This window comes from Pagrus pagrus, assembly GCF_965226575.1.
Source record: "Pagrus pagrus genome assembly, chromosome: 6".
NCBI classification, from domain to species: Eukaryota; Metazoa; Chordata; class Actinopteri; order Spariformes; family Sparidae; genus Pagrus; species Pagrus pagrus.
In genome coordinates, this window is record NC_140190.1 from 34,678,657 (window position 1) to 34,699,567 (window position 20,911).

The following is a 20,911-nucleotide window of genomic DNA, read 5'->3' on the forward strand; positions in this document are numbered from 1 at the left end:
GTAAAGTGCCCTCGCCCCCGAGCACCTGCTGCTGCTGTGAGTGAAAAAAACAGCATGATGGCTGAAGGAGGCGAGCCCCCCGAACTTTTCCCCCATCTAAAAGGACCAAGAAGGCTGTATGGGAATACTTCGGCTACCGTAAAAAGCCAGACGGCCACAGCTCGGAGGAAGAAGGTCGCCTGACGTGCAAAACGTGCTTGCGGACAGTGGCAGCCCGAGGAGGCAATACATCGAATATGATAGCGCATCTACGGGAGCACCACCCATCGCTGCTAAATTCAAGGTAAAGTTAATGTTGTCTTGAAATAAACGAGCGTATTAGCGTCTGACATTAGTGAAATGAGCTTGTTACTGAGGCAGATGGTAGTTACCATATCTTATCTTTTCTATATCTCTGATAGTAATTTTTTTTTTTTTTTACTGAGGCAGATATGCTAACTAGCATGCTAAGATAGATCCATCTTAGCATGCTAGTTACCATATCTGCCTCAGTAAAAAAAAAAAATATATATCCATAACTTTTTTCTTTCATCAATCTTTATTGCTAAGATGGATAACGCCAGCTCTCTAACATGAGGTGAAGAAGAGAAGCACATGTGTAATGTTTTTTCCTTTTTTTGTTTTTTAAATACAGACATTCAAAATACACATTTTAGAGCTGTAACCATAATACCATTAAACCGTGAAACCGTGATATTTTTGCCTAAGGTTATCATACCGTCAGAATCTCATACCGGCCCATGCCTACTGGCAAGTGGAGATGGATCCAGATTCCCAAGCTAAGACTGCTTTCATATGTCCATACGGTCTATACCAGTTCAAGGTAATGCCCTTTGGCTTTAAAAATGCCCCTGCCACCTTCCAAAGGCTCATGGATATGGTCTTAGGAGAACTTAAAGGCTGCACTAGTTTTGTGTACTTGGATGATATAATTATCTATTCTGGCTCCTGGCAGCAACATTTCAAGGATGTCCAAGCCATCATGGACAAGCTCAGGCAGGCAGGCCTCACTGTGAATGTGAATGAAGAAAAGTAAATTCTTCCGTACCTCCCTGACATTCCTTGGACATGTTGTATCTTCAGATGGGGTTCAGGTGGACCCAGAGAAGACACAGGCTGTCCAAAATTTCCCAGTGCCCACCAACAGAAAGTCTCTTGAGCAGTTCCTGGGCATGGCGGGATGGTACCATCGGTTTGTGCTGAAAGGGGAGCTAAATCCTGTTGGTCACCTGAATGCCAAACCGCCTTCAACACTCTTAAAGAGCACTTGATGAATCCTCCTGTCTTGGTACATCCAAACTTCAATCCTGGGCGCGGTATTGGTTCAAGGAACGGATCCAGGCAATGAAGAAGTCCTGTCTTATGGTAGCTTTTTAAGGTGGTAACGGACCACCACAACCAAACCCAGTACCCAACTGATCAGGTGGGCTCTCAGGCTCCAGGAGTTCACCTTCACTATGGAGTACAGAAAAGGCAGATATAACACAGTTCGAGATGCCCTGTCTAGAGCTCCAAGTGACTGTCATGAGTCTACTCACGGTCCCAATTGTGCCACCATTGTGTCTGCCATGCCGGAGACCTCAATGGATCTTCCCATCTCCATTGAAGTAGTGTGGAATGCCAAGCAGAAACACCCTAAAAGTCAAACCTTCTACAGACATTGTAGAGAGGGCTGAAATACAGGTGAACACAAATACTACTTATAAAATCATTGAGGATTTAATCTACCGGGTTGTGAAGTTGCCTTATGTACCATGTACCATACCTGAGAACCTTTGATCACAGCTTCTGACATCATTCCATCTAGACCCTCTTGCCGGCCATCTTGGAAGACACAAGACCTATGTCAAACAGCTTGTGACAAATTGCCAAGTCTGTCAACTTTATAAACCCGAAAGCCATAAGCCAGCAGGAAAACTGCAACAGACAGTGGTATGCCGCCCCTGGGAAATGTTGGGGATGGATTTGATGGGTCCCTTCCCCAGGAGCTCCAGCAGAAATCTTTATCTGCTTGTGTTTGTGGATTACTATTCAAGGTGGGTGGAGCTCTTTTCTTTATGGAAAGCTACGGCTGAGGCCATCTCTTGCATCCTCACTCAGGAGATTTTCACCCGATGGGGAATACCAGACCACGTACTCTCTGATAGGGGCTCCCAATTTGTCTCCTCCGTCTTCCAAGCCACCTGCAAAACATGGAACGTGTCACACAAACTTACATCTGCCTACCATCCTCAGACAAATCTAATGGAACGTATTAACTGGACCTTAAAGACCATGATAGCCTCCTATTTTGGCTCCAGTCATAAGCACTGGGATAAACACCTTCCTGAGTTCAGGTTTGCCTTGAACTCTGCTGTACAGGAATCCACAGGAGTCAACCCAGCTGAACTCAACCTTCACTGGCCACTCCAGGGACCACTGAATGTATTGCTACAGCCCAGAGAGGCTGTTCCCGATTCGACAGCCAATCCGAAGATCTCACAGCTTGAGGAACTTCAGGCTTTTGTCACTAAAAACCCCTTTCTGGCCCGTAAGGGTCAGAAAAGGAAATATGACAAGCATAGCAGAGAGGTCGCTTTGGAAGAGCAAGCCCGATTCTGGCTACGTGTCCATCCCTTTTCCAAGGCTGAGAAATCATTTACTGCTAAACTGGCTCTGTGTGGCAAGGTCCCTACCGTATTATTCAGCAGGTTGGGCCACTTAACTACGAGGTGGTTCTGGAGGATACTGGAAAAGACAAACAAATTGTACACATCTCCCGCCTCAAACCTTGCTACCCCACTGCACAGCAGGTGGAACAGGAACAATGTTTTTTTCTAGGTTGAGCCAAAGTGTGAGTATGGCATCTGACGCTGGCAAGTAAGGGAGAAAAAAAAGTCCTCCATTCCGTCAGCCTGCCCAGGCATTTTGTGCCGTGGTCCGTGATATTAACGCAAGTGTCATCGTGAACGGAAACAATTAATTCAAAGAAAGCAGTCTCTGGAGACCCGACAACAAACAAATCACTACGGTACCCATGAGTCGGCGGAAGCCTGGTGATCCCTTGTTAAGTTTTATTTTATTTTATTTTTATTTTTGTTAATGGACTGACTAAATTGTGGTTGGGAATACTTCATTGTTTTGAGTTAAGTTTCGCTGGTTAATGGGAAATCCTGAAGTGGAGTATTTTTGTAGTGTGGACTGAACTGAACCTAACTTTGATTTCTTTCTTTTGTTTGTCTAATATAACTATTTTTTAACTTGAATTGGTGGTGTGGTTGAATTTATTGAAATTGAGTGTTTTATTCATCTGCTCTGCTGTTATTTACCACTGTGTTTGTGTTTGAGAAGTGTATTTAGGGGTATGTGTGTTCTGAGCACGTGTCCTTTGTGGGGTTTGCCAGGCGGCTCCCGCTGTTAGCGGGAATGGCGGTGGTTATATGATGTGATTTAGAGCAACTAACTTTAACTCACCATGTCTTTGTCTCCTTCCACTATTGAGTTGTTGTAGTTACTGTCGCTGGTAACTTGTATTGAGAAAAATCACGGTGAGCTCTCCTGACCGAGACCTCAGTGAACTTTCCCCCAGAAAACAGCATCCCTCCCCATGAGTGAGAGCCTGACAGGATCAGCTGTTTACTGATGGTGATTATGTAACTTAGAGCAAAAAACGTAACTTTGTCACTTTCCACGATATATGGTGGGTCAGGATTTCAATAACAACACATTATATCGGCATCATATAATTATAATACAGTCGGTGGACATGTCATGTTTAGATTAACATGTGGAAACACGTAAAAAAAAAAAAACAGATGTCAACATCATGATGTGTACCATCATGTCTCTCATGCCTGCGTAGAGGCGTGCCCTTCTTTGTGGCAATAATGCCATATCCGTGAAAAGGGCTAGTGTTTGTAGAAGCCCACTGCTTGTGAGAATGAGCAGGTGTACCCCAATCAGACTCACCCTTTCCCCCGATATAGTAGATGATGATATTCGATTTTGGACCACCGTGCTGCATTCATTTCTATTGTTTATTTGGAACAATTAGATCCCAGAGATGCTTGAATGGATTTATGGTATGATGTTGCTATTTCATCAGTCCGGTGCAGACTTTTGACTGATCATAATGACAACAGCAACAAGGTTTTTATTCCCAGATCAGGGACATAATTGTGACATAACGTGTCTCTCAGTTGGCTTCCATCAGGCAGAATGTGTGGTTTCTGTACAATGTCTGGCACACACCTTCAGTTTGTTTTGAGTTTCACATAAGCCTCATGGTTTATTCGGATTGGTGGTTGGAAAGCAGTGCTGCTCTGTGGTTGAACAGTAAGTCTCTGGACCTGCTGACAGAAGGGACTCTTTTTTGGGATTCAGGTCTTAGATTGTGAGTTTCTGAAAGCTCAGTGTGTCTTGAGCAGGGCTGGGTATCGCTAAATTTTTTTGGCAAAACTGTATTGAAACCAATTTTATGAAATAACAAAAGACTACATTTCACATACACATGGTGAGCTCTCTGAGTCTCTGGACGTAACCTAGTGGGGTTTTTTCGGTTTGCCTCATGACAGTCAATCACTTGCACAACAAGCATACTGAATGCTTATTGGTTCACTGATGCTGATGAGATGAACTCCTTAGGTATTGACTGTCATTCGTTTGGTAACGAATGACTGGGAAATTTTGGACAGCCTGCGTCTTCTCTGGGTCAACCTGAACCCCATCTGAAGATACAACATGTCCATATATTTTTTGATACTGGATAGTATCAAGGCAAGTTGGTCTGTGCCATAAAATAATCAAAGTTTGATACCCAGCCCTAGTCATTGATTTAAGATGTGACCAAAGTGTAAGAACTCTTTTTTTAATGTCAATAATCATAATAATGGATATGCATGTGTTGGTTGGTGTTCTTCTTGTTTAATATGGCATGCATTTACTCTCTGTCTGTCTCTCTCTCTGTCTGTCTCTCTCTCTATCTCTTTCTCTCTCTGTGTCTCTCTTTCTGTCTCTCTCTCTCTCTGTCTGTCTCTGTCTTTGTCTCTCTGCAGAGAAGATCATAGATATTCTTCTGTCAGCCACAAAGAGCTATGGCCTTGGGGAAGAAGTGGACAGGTATGTTGGTGCTAGTTGTCAAGTCAGTTCCACACAGTGCAGCCATAACAATATCGCTTTCTTCTAAAATCTGTACTTAAAGTCTCCATAATCAGTTAACAGAGACCGTTCTAAATGGATGGATGGTCTCTTTATATTTGGTCCATCAATTAGTCATCTGATTTGTAAATTACCTTAAATATTAGGTATAGAAAACTACAGTACACTACCATCATTTCAGAAAACTATACAAACGACAATAAATGCAACATATACAGCAATATAGACCACCTAAAGGGTAACTTCTGTACCTGCAACCTACTTTCCCAACATTACAGAATGTATCCCTACAGAGAGAGAGGTTTTTTTAAAAGAGTAAGATCATTTGTGGTTTATTCAGACCAACCAGGGTTGGTGACTGCTGTAATAGTGGAAAGACAAACCAAGAAGGTTTTGGTGAGTTTTGTTTTGTTCCTGGCGAGTTTGAATTTAGTGTGTTTTATGATGGTAAGCTTTCTGTTTTTGTAACTGGAGTATGGTGGCTTTGATGAGAGCAATATAACAACTGTTTCTGGTAAACCAAAAGGATCTCACTCTCTCTCACTCAAAAAGGTCTGTCCTTTCCATTTCAGACACTAAGTGTAACAATCTGAGCTGGTCAGAGGCAAAGTACATTGACGGTGCTCAATGTCACAGCAGACATTTTGCTTTGTCAAAGCAGAAAAAGCACATGTGAATTTTTAACATTAATGATGGCTGCATTCTGGTTAGGTGAGCCAGTTCCAGAGCTCTGGTATTGTGAGTACTCTTTCAATGACATGGCTTATTGGGACACTTAATAGAATGGAGCCACCGTTCACATTATTGGAATTACATTGCAGGCTGTTTTGCAGCTGCCAGATGAATCGTCTCGCTCCATACCAGAGTGATTTCAAAAATAGTTGTCTCCAGTAGTCACTTACACACAAAATCATGGGACAATAAGGTCCAGATTGAAAAACACGCAAGTTACCCTTTAATCACTCTTCACAAAATACAATACTTTACGCATTAAAGGATAACTACCGTTTTTTACAACCTGGACCTTATTTCTAGCAAAATATATTATCATTTACTCACCCAGATAACTTTGGTGTCATTTGGCGTTGTTCGGACTAGATCGGATTAGATCCAGTGTAGCGCCGTGTATATCTATATAATGCGAGTGATCCGGGCACCGAAGCGCAGCCTCTATGAGCATTATCTGCCACGAAACTAGTTCATTTCACCAATATTTTGTTACGATACGCTAGTGCTATTCCCCTCTGAGTCCGGGCTTCTCTGTTGTCAGCATCCGGAGTCTGTAGGTTGACCTACTACCTCTGATCTGGAAGATGTCATCTCTGAGCTGCGCGCGCACCCGCGACAGCCGGCTTGTTTACCTGTAGCTGCTACTGCTAGTTTGACCCCGGATGTTGATAACAGACGAGCCCGGACTCAGAGGGGAATAGCACTAGCGTATCGTAACAAAATATTGGTGAAATGAACTAGTTTTGTGGCAGATAATGCGTTATATGGAGGCTGTGTGTCGGTGCCCCATCACTCACATTATATGGATATACCGGCGCTCCACTGGAACCTCATTTCATCCGAATGACTTCAAATGACACCAAAGTTATCTAGGTGAGTAAATGATAATATATTTCGCTAGAAATAAGGTCCAGGTTGTAAAAAACGGTAGTTATCCTTTAATGGTATTGAGGTCAAATTTCAGTTTTTTCTTAACCATCTTTTTCTTCTTTGGTGTTTTATAGATTATCTTTGTTAAAGCAATACACCTGTTATTTTTAGATTGTTTTAGGCATCATTGTGCACTGAAATAGGAACTTGTTTTATTTAAATTTAGACAAATTATTATGCTGAGCTTCCAGTCTTTTTTTCATCTGGTGACTGGTGTTTTCTTTTTTGTTTTTAACTGTTTCTCAGAAGTATCTCTGTCTCGTTCTACCCTTTCAGTTGTCACTGTTGTTGAACCATTGTACAGCATTGTTTTCTTCATGTACAAAACATAACTTTTTTGCAAACGCCTCACACAAAATAACATTTTCAATTGTAAAAAGGATCTATAAACATGAAAAATCATTCAAAAAAATGGCGCTCTTCTCTCAGTCATCTGACTGAACCAAATCAAGCTTTTGTGGCAGGCAATTCCAAACTTTTTTTGGATGGGCTCTTTGTATCTGCTTAAAATATTGGACCTTATCGTTCAATATCCACATATTCTCTACAAACCAAAAATGCCACGTTATATGTTTTAAACAGAATTTCCCAGGTTAAATGGTCTGTCCATCTGCCCTGAAACTTCAACATTAATGATTGGATTCCAGATCAGTTATAAACCAACTGTGTCTTTTGTTAAGTTTTTGTCTTTATATGGACCTCATCAGTTTCACACACACTGTACTGACCTTGTTTCATCAGCCAGCTGAGACAATTAGGAATCTGTTTATTTTTCCACCTAGAATTAAGCAGCACAGACTAAACACAGGACATATGTTAATGTACCGCGTCCACAACAGGACTTCATAATCATAATATTAACCAAAGTGTGACACATTGACTTGTGTTAAAGTTGGGGTCTGCAAGTTGGAAAAACCATCAAGACCGTGAAAGATTTTGAAAGTATCCAGCCAGTAAACTCCGCCCCCTGCACTCAGGCCTCTCTCCGAAGCCGCTCCCCCGAAACCATGAACGCGCACCGTCCGAAGACTGCCGAACACCGCCGACGGAGTCCGAGTCCTCACGAGCGGTGAGGAGGACAGCGCATCATTTTGTCTCACAACGTCCGACTACCAATAACTTTACGATGTCTCATTCACCTGTAAGTAAACACCTAATATAATCAAATTGAACGTATACAACCAACATAGCCATTGCTAGCACTGATAGCTGTCAACTTAGCTTTTTTTTAGCATTGAGACATTGTTTTGAAAGTGTGTTTTGATGTTGTAACTCATTGCTGGTTAGCTAGCAGCAGCTGGCTATGCTAACATTAGATATGGAAAAGCTAAAACATCAAGATTAGTGGTGGGCCTGCTACGTGTTTTATTTTTTCCCTCAGTGATTCAGACGAACGTGAATATTGTATTGGACTCATGATGATACGATGTTTTGCATGTTAGAGCTTCCACGATGACAGCATTGTTGACTGATGATGAAGACACGCCAGAGCGAAGCACATCATCCCGTCAGAGGAGGACATGAGTGGAGGCAGAGGCCGTGGACGTGAGGGCGACAGGTCAAGGAGCAGGTGTTCATAGATCGAGTAGATCTTCAAGCTGCACATGAGCAGGTCAGCATCTAAAGTAGAACATTACTGGTGCTTTTTGTCCCCTGATAACCACCTACAACTATTTGTGTTTGTACAGTATATTGACCAGGCATGTAACTTGGACACACGTGCCCTGTTCAGAATCACATTTTTTGCCACGTAGTTTTTCACCATTTGAATTTGTGTTTTGGTGCATAACAATAAACACAGTAAGTAGAAACATGTAAAGAAAGATCAACGGCTGGTCCTTTTTATTTTTTAATGTAATATAAACTGGGACATCTGTACAGTTTTGTCCAGGAATGTATAAAGTATTGACCATTGAAAGTGTGTATGTTTACAGTATTCTGAGGACAGTCGAGTTCTGTTCCATAAAAATATCTAATCATGTTGCTCATCTGTTGCTTTACAGGCCACAATTCAAGGACTATGTTTGGAGCAGTCACATCAAGTGCTGAACTCTGCATGACACCTGTTTATTTGTCGTTCTGTATTTACTCCTTATTTTGCATTATCTCTAACTTGTTTGAATAAAGTCTTGAAAATGATAAATGCCTTTTCTTTACACTTCCAGCATAAACAACCATCCCATTACAGTTCTTACACTTTACATGATGCACTAATAATAACTGAATTAGGTAAGACTCTTGTTTATTCCATTTCTTGGAACACATGTAAGTAAATAAAACTACAAATATAGTATACAAATAGTATACATTTTATCGTTTACACAATATACAGTACAATTAGCATAAACAACTATATACAGGAAGGACATCCAGAGGTTTCTTGACTGGTTATGCTGTTGATGTCGGTACTGTCTTGGCAGCAACTGTCCTGTAGAAAGAATAGCACAATTACTATCTGACAGTAAATGCAGCTTTTCAAGGCCCTTGAAATTAATTTCAATTTATTATAACACCACAACCTGAGTTGCATTTTATACAGTGACAAATATTCCTGAAAACAACCAGAAATAGTCTCTGTTACATCAGAATTGTGCCATTTACAGTCATTTCATATTTACCAATTCTACTTTTTGAGGGGTGAGCAAAATGTCACTTTCAGAGTAATTTACATAGTTTCACATTCTCATTGTTTTTTCTATGCATTTTGACAGTAGTGTGTACAAGCTCTACTTGCTGGACTTATTGTTGTACACCTTAGAGTACCCGGCCTAAGAGAAAGGAATGTCATCCTCTCTGCAAAAAATTACAATAATTACAGAAAACTGGATAAGGATGGAGAACTCAATGTGTTTACAGGACATAAAGTTACATCTAAATGTGTTTATGGGGCATAAAAATGTTATTGATTCGCTCAAAGACAACACAGGACTGTTGCTATGTAAAAAAAAAATGAAGTCTGGGGTTAGGTGGGTGATGGGAAGCTTATGTGATGGTGGCAAGCGATTATTTATAGGGATTGTCAGGTGCATTCTGTGTTTCCCACATTCTGCTGTGGTCAGCTGACAGTCAGATGATGAACTGAAATGCAAAGTCTATTTTCTTTTAAAAAATGTCTTACTAATATGCAATAGTCTCAAGCAGTAGGCCAACATGTGACTGCTAGGACCAGTACTTGAAGCATTTTCCTGGTGCAGCTAAAGAAATGATGTAATTCCTTTTCCTATTGTATCCCTGCTAAGGAGCACATTCATGCACATAGAGCAAACCAACTTGATATGAAAGAAGGACACATGCATACATGAAATGTTTCCATCAAAGACACATATTACATGAATAACAGTGGTTTGATCCATGTTGCTATCAGCATCAAGTTACACTCACCTGTCAGAGAGAGACTCTGCAGAAATAGTGGAAACATCAGGGCATGGTTCTGCTCTGAACTGACGCTTCAAGGCTGGAAGTTGATGCGTCCCTCTCATAACTATAGGACACAGAAATAGGCAACATCAGCATATTTCTAAGTCTAGTTCAAAGGCTATAAAAATGAACGTCACATGAGTACCATCTTACAACAGCGGCTCACAAATACAATGCAAACCACAATCACAGATGTATGTAATCTTCCTATGACCTCTGAACAGTGGACTTGGCCTTTCACATGTGTTGCACACAAGAACTAGTCCGCCCCTCACATACAGCTCGTCTGGCTAATGTCCAAACAGCCCAGAGTAGCAGTGTATGTGTGAACACTTCTGTATGGATCAGATCCACAATATATGTAAACGTTGGTCTGCGTGTAAACGGTGACGTCACATGTAAATATGTTTCATACGGCAGCAGTCTGTTATTTTAGCTAGCTAGCTAGCTAACGTCAGCTACAACCTGCTAACGTTAGCTAGCTAGCTAACGAGAGCTAGCTAGCTAACGTTAGCTACAACCGGCTAACGTTAGTGTTGGGTGAATACATGCGACAGCAACATAAGGAGCTAACGTTAGCTACGTTGACTACATAATGCAGAGTAATAATACATTCCCCCAACAAAACAAACCAGCTCTTACCTGTCCAACAGAGACACAGCTACCATGGCGTCCGTCCTCAGGTCTTCGACTCCTTCAGTTGTCACCATCACTGAAAACCCGCTCCGATGTTGACTCGTTTGCACTGTCTAACTTCTTTTCTTGATAGCCTTCTTGAGTTCAGTCTTTCTTTTCTGTCTCTGTTCAGCGGTGTAAGCTGCTGTAGGTACCGCTGGTGATGAGAAGTGTGGCTGTAGTTTCTCTGCCAGTCTCGTCGTAAACAGTCCGCCATAGCTCCAGTGTAGAAAGCCGGTCACGCGTAATGACTGCTGCGCAGACTCAGCAGAGGGTGGGGCGGGTGGTCAGGTAAGGGCACATTGATAGACAGGTAGTCCGTCCATACAACATCCTCGGGCCGTTAACAAGGATTGGGAGACGTTTTTACAGCCCTGGAGCTGCCAGAGATAATGGACTTATTTTGGGGGTTTTTCAAATTATTTAATATTTTGATTGCTGTCAGGATGTTAAGAAATGTTATACAAATATGATAAATCATGCTTTTGTACCGAATTGCAGACCCAAGCTTTAACTGTTGCCTTAGAGAGAGAACATTATTGAGAATAAATACAAAGTAAAGAACTCTGACATTTATAGTCTTCAGAAGTCAAAATTAGAATCTCCACTGACTCTAAACGACAGGAAAACTACTATGTCACTCCAAAATGATCAGTGATACTGCCAGTTGTTTGTACGTTGAATAAAGATCAACTACGTGTAATCAAATGATTGTGTGTTGGAATGACCTGTGGAAGGAGGTCCAACAGGTGATTTCCTGACAAAAACAACATCATGAAGACAAAAGAACAGATATTTGACGGAGTAGATTTGCTGCTCGTAAAAATCACAACATTCATCTGTTGACTTGGGCTTTCCTTATGTCTGACTCTAAGTATAAGATGGGGTCCATTGTATTTCTTCCTTTTTCGAAATCCACTCTGAAAAGGAGAGAAAAGTTTTTTGCTTTCGAGATAATATGTTACTCTTACAGTTATCAATCGTTACATAGTTTTTCCTAATCGTGAGGTAAGTGCCCTTGGTCTATACCTTAAAGGATCTGATGGGTCTTTACTGGGTTTTAAGATGGCACAATGATTGATTGTTTCCAAGCTGCTGGAATTTTCCCTGTGTCCCAAACTTTATTGAGTAACACTAATACTGTAATGAGTGCACTGTCTTCCATGTGAGCTAACATACTATAACAAAGACCGTCTTTCCCTGGTGATGATTGTCGTGAATTTAAAATTGCCCTCTTTAATTCTGTCAAACTTAATGACAGATCTAAGCATTTTTTTGTTCTGGCTTTCCTTACATTCAAACCTGGGTTCTGCAAAAGAGTATTGTCCCTACACAGCCTGGGGTTAGCGGACAAATTTGATGAGCTATGAACCATCACCAATGTTTCTGCCAGGAATTCTGCCATTTCTGTATTGCTGATTGCTACTTTCTTATTGCCTGTTAATACCAGGATTGATATTGTTGTGCTCACATCACACGAGGCACCATAATGTAGTGCTTCATGCAAGAGTTTTGGGTTAAATTTGGCTATCAATAATAATTAATGATTATCAGGGATAATTATTAATTCTGATTACTAATAAGATCCAATTTACATTAGATCACCTTGGGGCACCACCCTTGAAGAAGGGAAAATATAGCCAATTCACCAAATCAGTCTCAGAAAAGGTACTAAACTGTTTGTAACTCTGATTAATAATTAACTTAACAACTACAACCAATATTACCATAACAGCTAGTGATGGTCGAAGGATTTTGGAGCTCTTGACAGAGTAGAGGTTGGCAACATTCACTCTTGTACAATATTAAATAGACAACATGTGGGTTAAAAAGTCTTTTATTCAACACAAAGATGAAAACACACTAACTAACATGTACTATATACAGGTGTGTGTGTGTGTGTGTGTGTGTGTGTATGTGTGTGTGTGTGTGAGTGTGTGTCTGGCAGAACAAAGAAACAATGGTGGTCACTGATATCACATGTGGGTGTGATATGCTCCAGGCTTAAAGAATGTGTGTGTGTGTGTGTATGTGTGTGTGTGACGTGATGTGTGACGTGATGCCAGGTTATAGAAGATGGTTAGTTGCATGCAAAGACCCTGAGCCTGTGTGAAGCATCATTTGACTAACTAAGAATTAGCCGTCTAGGAAAGCAAACTACCAATAACCTGACCTGAGATCACAATAACACTCAAACAGTGGACACACATAACTTTAACACATATGCATTACATCAACCAGAGTTTAAAGTCCTGTGCTTAGCCGTGCTATGCTATGCTATCTAAGCCCAGTTCAACGTTACCAGTCTTTGAAGAAAAGGTGCTGGTGGTTGCAGGAGAACGTTGGGATTCCAATGTTGAATGCTGTTCTTGCTGTGCAAGGACTGATGAGTTGGCAGAGGAGGAAACGGTTCGCTCCTTTCCTTTGCAGGGATAGCAGCTCAGTGCTAACTTGCTTGGTGTTCCTCAGATTGTGAAGTAAGCTGGCAAGCTTTGCGTCGTAGCTGCTGGTGCTAACTTATCAGGAATACTGGCAGGACCTCATGTCGCTGCAGTGATGAGAAGTTCTTTGGGCCTGCTGCAAATGAAGCTTGCAGCTCTCCGCAGCTGTTAGGCCCAGAAGAGATCTTGAGGACAGGCAGCCCCGTGGGGGGGAGATGGAGAGGAGCCCTTGAGGATAAGAGAAGCTTGTGGAGAAGAGAGAGAACAAAGGAAGGCGCTGGAGTTTTGACTCTCTGATCAGAGGGGGTCTGTCACCCTGACCAATAGTAGCTCAAAGCTGAGTTTTGCACCTAGGTGTGAAGAATGGGGAATTCTGGGACACTGAGTTCAGTTCAGAGTCCATTTTGAAATCCACAATGAATGACTTCATCTGTGGGTCCCAACAATATGTTCCTTTTGATTCCACTCATCCTTCTGATCATTCCCCATATGTCCGACAAATGTGTCTCTCTCCCTACAGTATTGCAGTATCGTCTCCAAAAAGTCAGTTCAGCTTTTCTTATAACTTTCCTAACTTGCTGCCTGTGATATTTTACATTCAAATAGCGTTTCTAATGAATGGTGCTTTTTAACTGTCTAAACACGCCCTGTTCCTTCTTTTAATAGCATGCCTACAATTCCCATCCCACCATGGTACACTTTTTTTCCTTCTGCATCCTACACCTTATGGTATTGTTCCTTTAGATGACTGTATTATGGCTGCAAACAATTGAATTTATCCCCATCTACTATATCTTCTCTTCTAACCCATTCACACTTTCTCATACTTAATTTCTGAAAGATATCCCAATTAGCTTTGTCTAATTTCCATCTTGGTATCCTTATTTCCTGCTCTTGCTCCACTCCCATCTTATTTCTAATTGGATAATGATCACTACCCAGTGGTGACTGATTAAACACCTCCCATGTTGTAATGCCTGCAATTCGATTTGATACCAGAGTCAAGTCGATTGCACTTTCTGTGTTTTTTTAAAAACAATTTTTATTATATTTTCTTTTTTATTGAGTTTTCATTTTTCAGAACACAGTACAGATACACATGTGCCCACCGGACACAGAACATACAGTGAACAGTAGTGGGAAAGTCTGTTCCTTGAACGAGCAGCAAGTCTGCTTGTAGGTTAATATATGCACACATGCATACACACACACACGTCTCTCCACATCCATATGTATACTCAACTGCCCAAGCAAATTCATCCTTAAAAACAATAAGAAGCATCTCAAGTTGCAAAATAAGCCCTCAGTGTAAACAAAGCAGCACTACAAACAAAATCACAGTCAAGATCAGTCTTTTTTGTACATGGGTGATCCATTTAGACCAGTTTTCATTAAACATATCAATCTGAGTTCTTAATGTAAAAGTAATTATCTCCATAATGTAAATATTATAAACTAAGTCAATCCAATTGTTTATGGTCGGAATGTCTGTCTTAAGCCATTTTCTGGTCAGTGCCCTCTTGCAAGCCACTAACAACACTCTTAATAAGTACTTGTTGTGCTTTCCCCAGTGAAGGTCTTCTAAATCCCCAAGGTACATTATTAAAATTAAAATGGATTTTGATTTTGAAAACTGCCTCGAGGACAATGTGGACCCTTCTCCAAAATGGAGCCACAGAGGGACAACTCCACAACATGTGAAAGTGGTTGGCCAGTGCACTTCCACAGGACCTCCAGCAGGTGGTCTGGTTAGAGGAACTAGTCTTTTGTGCTGGAGTGCAGAAGAATCAAGTCACATTCTTTCAGCTGAATTCTCTCCAGGAGGTAGAGGTTGTCGTAGACCATTACTGTCTGCAGCTCCTGCCCTATTCATCTATTGTTATTGTGAAGTTGCCCTCTGTTTCCCATCTTGCTTTAATATTCAGAGTATGATCACCCCTTAAATTTTGAATAGCAGTATATAATTTAGATATAATGTTTTGGCAGGTGGCACCCTTATAGGCTTTATGAAAAATGACAAAGATTTCTTCCTCAATTGTGGGGCCTCCCCTTGGAAATTTCCAAGGGTTATTGGGGTCCAAAAGGCCGTCTGTCAATGAAGGGTCTCCAACCAACGTGTTAACTGGTAGTCCCCTCCCCACCAAGCTTTCTATCTCTTTCCATCTCGATCAATAGTTGGGTTTACACCAGTCAACTAGTGGCTGAATTTGGGCTGCTCTGTAGTAATCCCTCAGGGCCAATCCACCTCTCCTTTGATAGTTGTAGTTTTATATTTTGTTCTTGGTTTTTTCCCAGTCCAAATAAATCTAGAAATCATTTTGTCCCACTCTGCAAAGTATTGTTCTGGTTTCCCGATAGGTACTGATTGGAATAAATATGAAAGTCTTTTTGAAATAGTTGAGGTAAATAATTTGTTATCCAGGTTTAGTACACTAATTGGTCTGTTGTTTGCACACTCCAGTTTATCTTTCCCTTCCTTGGGTATAACTGAGATGATCGCTTCCTTCCATGACGCTGGAATCTCCCCCCTCTCCAGAACCCAAGTAAACGCACTCAGTAGAATAGGTGTCAGAGCCTCTTTCATATTCTTATACCACTCTGATGTAAATCCATCAGTGCCCTGGGATTTACTGGCTTTCAGTCTATAGCATTTCATGGCCATAGCAGAGTAAAGTTCTTCTTTTGTTATCTGTGAAATAAGATATTTATTTTGATCTTCTGTGAGGGTTGACAAGTTTAAAGATTTGCGTAATGTCTCCATTTTTTGATCGTTGTTGGTCTGAGGTTGTGAATATAATTTTTCATAGTATTCCTTAAAACAATTTTTAATTTCCTTCATTTGATAGTGGACATCCTTGGTTTTGGGGTCTCTTATCTTATATATTGTGTTATCTGCCTGTTGTTTTCGTAGTTTACATGCTAATAGTTGTGTACTACCCCCTTCATAATACTTTTGTTTAGTAAATATCAATTTCTTTTGAATTTCTTGAGTGTGTATTTCATCTATTTGATTTCTTTTCTTCGTCATCTCAACTTTAGTTCTAGGATCTATTGAGTTCTTGTGTTTGGACTCAAGGTTTTTTAGTTCTTCCTGAAGGCTGTTCAGTTTTTCTGCTTTTTGTTTCTTAAGGTAGGATGTTAATGCAATCACTTTTCCACTCATTACTGCTTTACAGGCATCCCAGAGCACTGGCGGAGAAACCTCTCCATTATCGTTACATTCTAAATAATTGGCCATTTCTTTCTCAAACTGCTCAATCCTATGTTTATTCAATATGCTTGAATTAAGTCTCCAATGTGTAAGCATCTTTCTATATGTCGCTGTTAGGGTCAAATACAATGGGCAGTGATCAGATATGTCCATTGTTCCAATGTGACAATTTTGTACCTTGCTGACATTGGTTCCAAATAACAAGAAATAATCTATTCTTGAGTATGTTGAGTGTGGAGAGGGCAAGAAAGAGAAGTCTCTAAGTGATGGATTTAGTTGTCTCCAGACATCAATCAGTCCTACCTCTGATATTATTGAGTTTATTTTCTTCAGTATTTTTTTGGATTTAAATATTCTTGTTCACGATGAGTCAAGGTGGGGGTTCAGAGCTATATTAAAATTTCCACCACATAAACGAGTTCCTTGTGCTGCTATTGCGAATCTGTCGAATATTTTTATATAGAAATCTGATTCAGAGCCAGGGGGGATATAAACACTGTAACGGGTCAACACATTTCCATCAACTTTAACCTTTATCAGTAAAAATCTGCCTTCTTTATCCTTAATAGTCGTCATATGTTCATACATTACTCTTCCAGAAATCAGTGTAACCACCCCTCTTGTATGTTTTGGGCCGTTTGAAGAGGAAAATACATATTTAAATCCCTGTCTTTTTAGTTTTTCGTGTTCTATACTGGTCATATGAGTTTCCTGCAGAAATGCTATATCTATGTTCTCTCTTTTTAATTTCATAATAATTTTTTTCTGTTTGATTGGGCTGAGAAGCCCATTAACATTTAGAGAAATTGTGTTAACCATGTGTTATCTACAGTCAGGATTTTAGCTTTGAGTGTCGTATCATATGTGATAGTGCCCTTAACAAAATGCAGATTTCTTGCTTTGAAAAATAGAAAAACAGATCTCCCCTACTTTGAACAATAAACAGTAACACATTGTCAAGAACATTAGAACAGAAACAGATACTTCCCTGAAAAAGGGGACCCTTGTCCCTCTTGAGTCCCTGTTGGTAGGTGGAGGGAGAATACCCCCCCAGATGGTTGGGGCCCTCCCCAGTGGAGGAGTGATCAACCTACACGTACACTCCATATCCACTAGATAAGTCCAACATAAGCCACACTGCTTAACTGTTCAATCGGTATTTAACATTATTTATAAAGAAAAGGTCTGAGTAACTCAGAGTTACCTTCTTTATGTCCATTCAGTCCACTTCCTAAACTGTGTGGTGACCATATTTTTAATGAACAGGTGATCTCCTGAACTCTTGAAGCTTCTCTCTCACCAGTGTCTCCGTCCGTTTTCATCTGACCCTGGCGTCTCCCTGTTGCCATGGGAATGCCTTCAGTATGCTCTCCTCTATGGTGGGACCCGCGTCCTCTCTAGTGGCGGTCACCTGGAGTCACTGTGCCCTCAGCTCTCGTGCAGCCTCTGTCGCATCTTCGTAGGTCTGCGGGCCGGTGCTCCAGTGGATTCAGATCCTGTTTATTTCAATCTGTTTATTATTTATGTGAACTTTCTTCTTCCAAACTAGTTTCAAGACGGTTTCTTTAATGTCAAACTGCAGGAAGTTTATAACAATGGACTCTGGCGTAGCTTGAGGTGCTGGTTTCTGTGCTAGAGTTCTGTAAGCACGTTGTATTTGGAGGGACATGCCGTCGGGCAGAGGAAGCTGCATGGTTTACAGGTTTTCTGCATCGAGTCACCCCCGGAGTCCTCAGGCACAATGTACATCTGTATGTTGTTTCTTCTAGATCTACTTTCCAGATCAGTCACTTTTTCCTGCAGTTTGCATTTTTCTTTCAGCAGACAGAGCAGCACCTTCTTCTATAATTAAGCCATTCATTGTTCTATCACACCCCCATAATGTGTCCCCCACAACACACTTCTTTACTCTGCTTGTAAGTGCTGTATCATAGGCAACTGGACATGTTTCAGTTTCTTGAAGACGTTTCACCTCTCATCCAAGAGGCTTCTTCAGTTCTAACGAACTGGAGAGGAGTTGCAGGCTTTTAAACTCTGTGTGGGCGTCTCCTTACAGAGTCGTTAATGATTTGCTTCTGTTCCTTCTCCTTCCCCTCTGTCTTTGTGGGCACGTTCTCAGCCCGATGGTCTAGGGTTCTGATCATAGACATATATACATAGATGCCTCACTGAGTGGGTTGGCCCATTGCTGCGATACGTCAATGTCGCTGCCATATTGGATGTTGCAGATCTTCCCCGTGAACTAATACAAGTTAATGGAGTGAACTTTATAAAGTGCTCTTCTACAAAGAAGAGCGCTTTATAAATTTACCCATTCACACACGTACGAATATATTTGGGAACCAGACAGGTACCAAAAACAACATATGTAACCTTTTCTGATGATTATAAACGTTAACTACTCCTTATATGTTTAGTATACAGGTAGGCACCAAACCGATGTATGTATTTTTCTAATGTTTTTATGAGTGTTTACAGCCATAGACATATATACATATGTTCTTCAATGTGCTTCCTTGTACATACAGCTGTATAGTTATAAGTATGTATATATGTTCTTCAGTGACCTCCTCTAGTAAAAGCCAGCCAGCCAGTTGCAGTGTCTTATTTTGATTTGCAGACTTTGTTCATTTTTTTGTCCCAATGATTGTCATTATTAGTAGTTAAAATCACTGGATATATAAACGATTCATCAAAATCAGTTAAAAGTAAAAGCCAGTGCTTTTTATTCCCACAGATGTCACATTTACATGTCAGGATCTGGTTATTATAGACACGGATTCAATATTTAACTGTCATTTATCATCACAGTAATAGCGTTACATACATTGGTAGCTTTAAACACTCATAAAAACATTTGAAAAATACATATGTCGGTTTGGTGCCTACCTGTTTACTAAACATATAAGGAGTAGTTAACATTTATAATCATCAGAGAACTCTACATATGTTGTTTTTGGTACCTCTCTGTTTCCCAAATATATTCGTACGTGTGTGAATGGCTAAATGAGAGGCATTAACTTATAGCACTTTGTAGAAGGGCGCTTTATAAAGTTCACTCCATTGACTTGTAGTTCACGGGGCAGATCTGCCAGATCCAATATGGCGGAGATGTCGAGGTACGATTCAGTGCTCAGTGAGGCCTCTATGTATATATGTCTATGGTTCTGATGACCCCCAGCTTGTGCTCCAGTGGGTGATGAGAGTCGAACAGCAAGTATTGATCTGTGTGTAGGTTTTCTGTACACCTCAATGTTGAGGCTTCTGTCTTCTTCAAAGTGTACTGCACAGTCCAAGAAGGGCAGACTGTCTCCTCTGACATCTTCCTGTGTGAACTTGATGTTATTGTCCACAGCATTTATATGTTCTGTGAAGGCTTCCACTTCCACCCTTGCTCTGATTTTGACCCAGGTGTCGTCCATATATTTGAACCAGTGGCTAGGAGCAGTTCCTGTGAAGGTAATCAAGGCTCTGCTCTTAACTTCCTCCATGTAGAGGTTGGCCACTATTGGGGACACAACTGTGCCCATGGCACAGCCGTGCTGCTGTCTGTAGAAACCTTCACTGTACTGTAAGTAGGTGGTCATCAGACAGAGGTCCAGTAAGGCACAGATGTGGTCTGGAGTGAAGTTGGTTCTGCTGGACAGAATGCTGTCCTGTAGCAGGCGTTTCTTCACCATCTTAACCGCTTTTTGAGTGGGAATACATGTAAAAAGTAATGTGACATCATAAGAAATCATTGTTTCGTCTGGGTCCAGTGTTATTTCTCTCACCTTGTTTCCGAAATCCTTTGAGTTTTTGAAGTGGTGTTGAGTGTTCCAAAGGAATCAGGATACTGGCTAAGTGCTTGGATATGTGAAAGGTAACTGAGTTGATGCTGCTGCTGATGGGTCTGAGTGGTGTTCCTTCCTTGTGTATCTTGGGGAGTCCATAGATACATGGGATGGCTTCCCCGGGGTACAGTCAGTAATGTAATGGCCTGTCAATGGCTTTGTCCTTTTCCAGTTTTTGCAGATAAGTTTGTCCACCCACAACCTCTAACGTGTCAATCTATGGATTATAATAGTTGACTATTTTCAACTCATCTGTCCCTGTCCAGATTTTGATAACTATAGACTCATGTTCTTTCCCTAATTTACAAATCTTAAACTTCATCCCATCCCACACTAATGTTGCTACACCCCTACCTGTTCCAGTTTCCCTATCATTCCTAATTGCTGTATAACCCTGGATCACAAAATCCCACTGTGGTCTCAACCAAGTCTCTTGTATGCATATTATGTTAGGTTTATCTTCTAATTTGGATATATGCAAACTGTGAACATTTAATTTTGTCACTTGGTGAAATTAGAGGCGATGGAGCAGCGCTCTG

The 20,911-nt window shown here is 40.9% G+C and overlaps 1 protein-coding gene and 2 long non-coding RNA genes across 7 annotated transcripts in view; 2 read left to right on the plus strand and 1 right to left on the minus strand.

Annotated features, from left to right (window-relative positions):
* The window catches only part of st3gal3a (ST3 beta-galactoside alpha-2,3-sialyltransferase 3a), a 219,199-nt gene that overhangs the window by 72,338 nt on the left and 125,950 nt on the right, over window positions 1–20,911 (plus strand). For all 5 annotated transcript variants that reach the window (XM_084355918.1, XM_084355917.1, XM_084355919.1 and 2 more), the window contains one exon: window positions 5,034–5,097. In XM_084355918.1, the coding sequence (XP_084212044.1) occupies window positions 5,034–5,097 (64 nt within the window). The remainder of the gene's footprint in view (window positions 1–5,033; window positions 5,098–20,911) is intronic.
* On the plus strand, window positions 7,828–8,813 carry LOC311259069. Its single transcript, XR_014622816.1, has 3 exons — window positions 7,828–7,936; window positions 8,238–8,407; window positions 8,799–8,813. It is a non-coding gene; the product is annotated as an uncharacterized lncRNA (long non-coding RNA).
* LOC311259070 lies at window positions 8,611–11,119 on the minus strand. The gene is made up of 3 exons (XR_014622817.1): window positions 10,855–11,119; window positions 10,177–10,276; window positions 8,611–9,223 (listed from the first exon to the last, which is right to left on the minus strand). It is a non-coding gene; the product is annotated as an uncharacterized lncRNA (long non-coding RNA).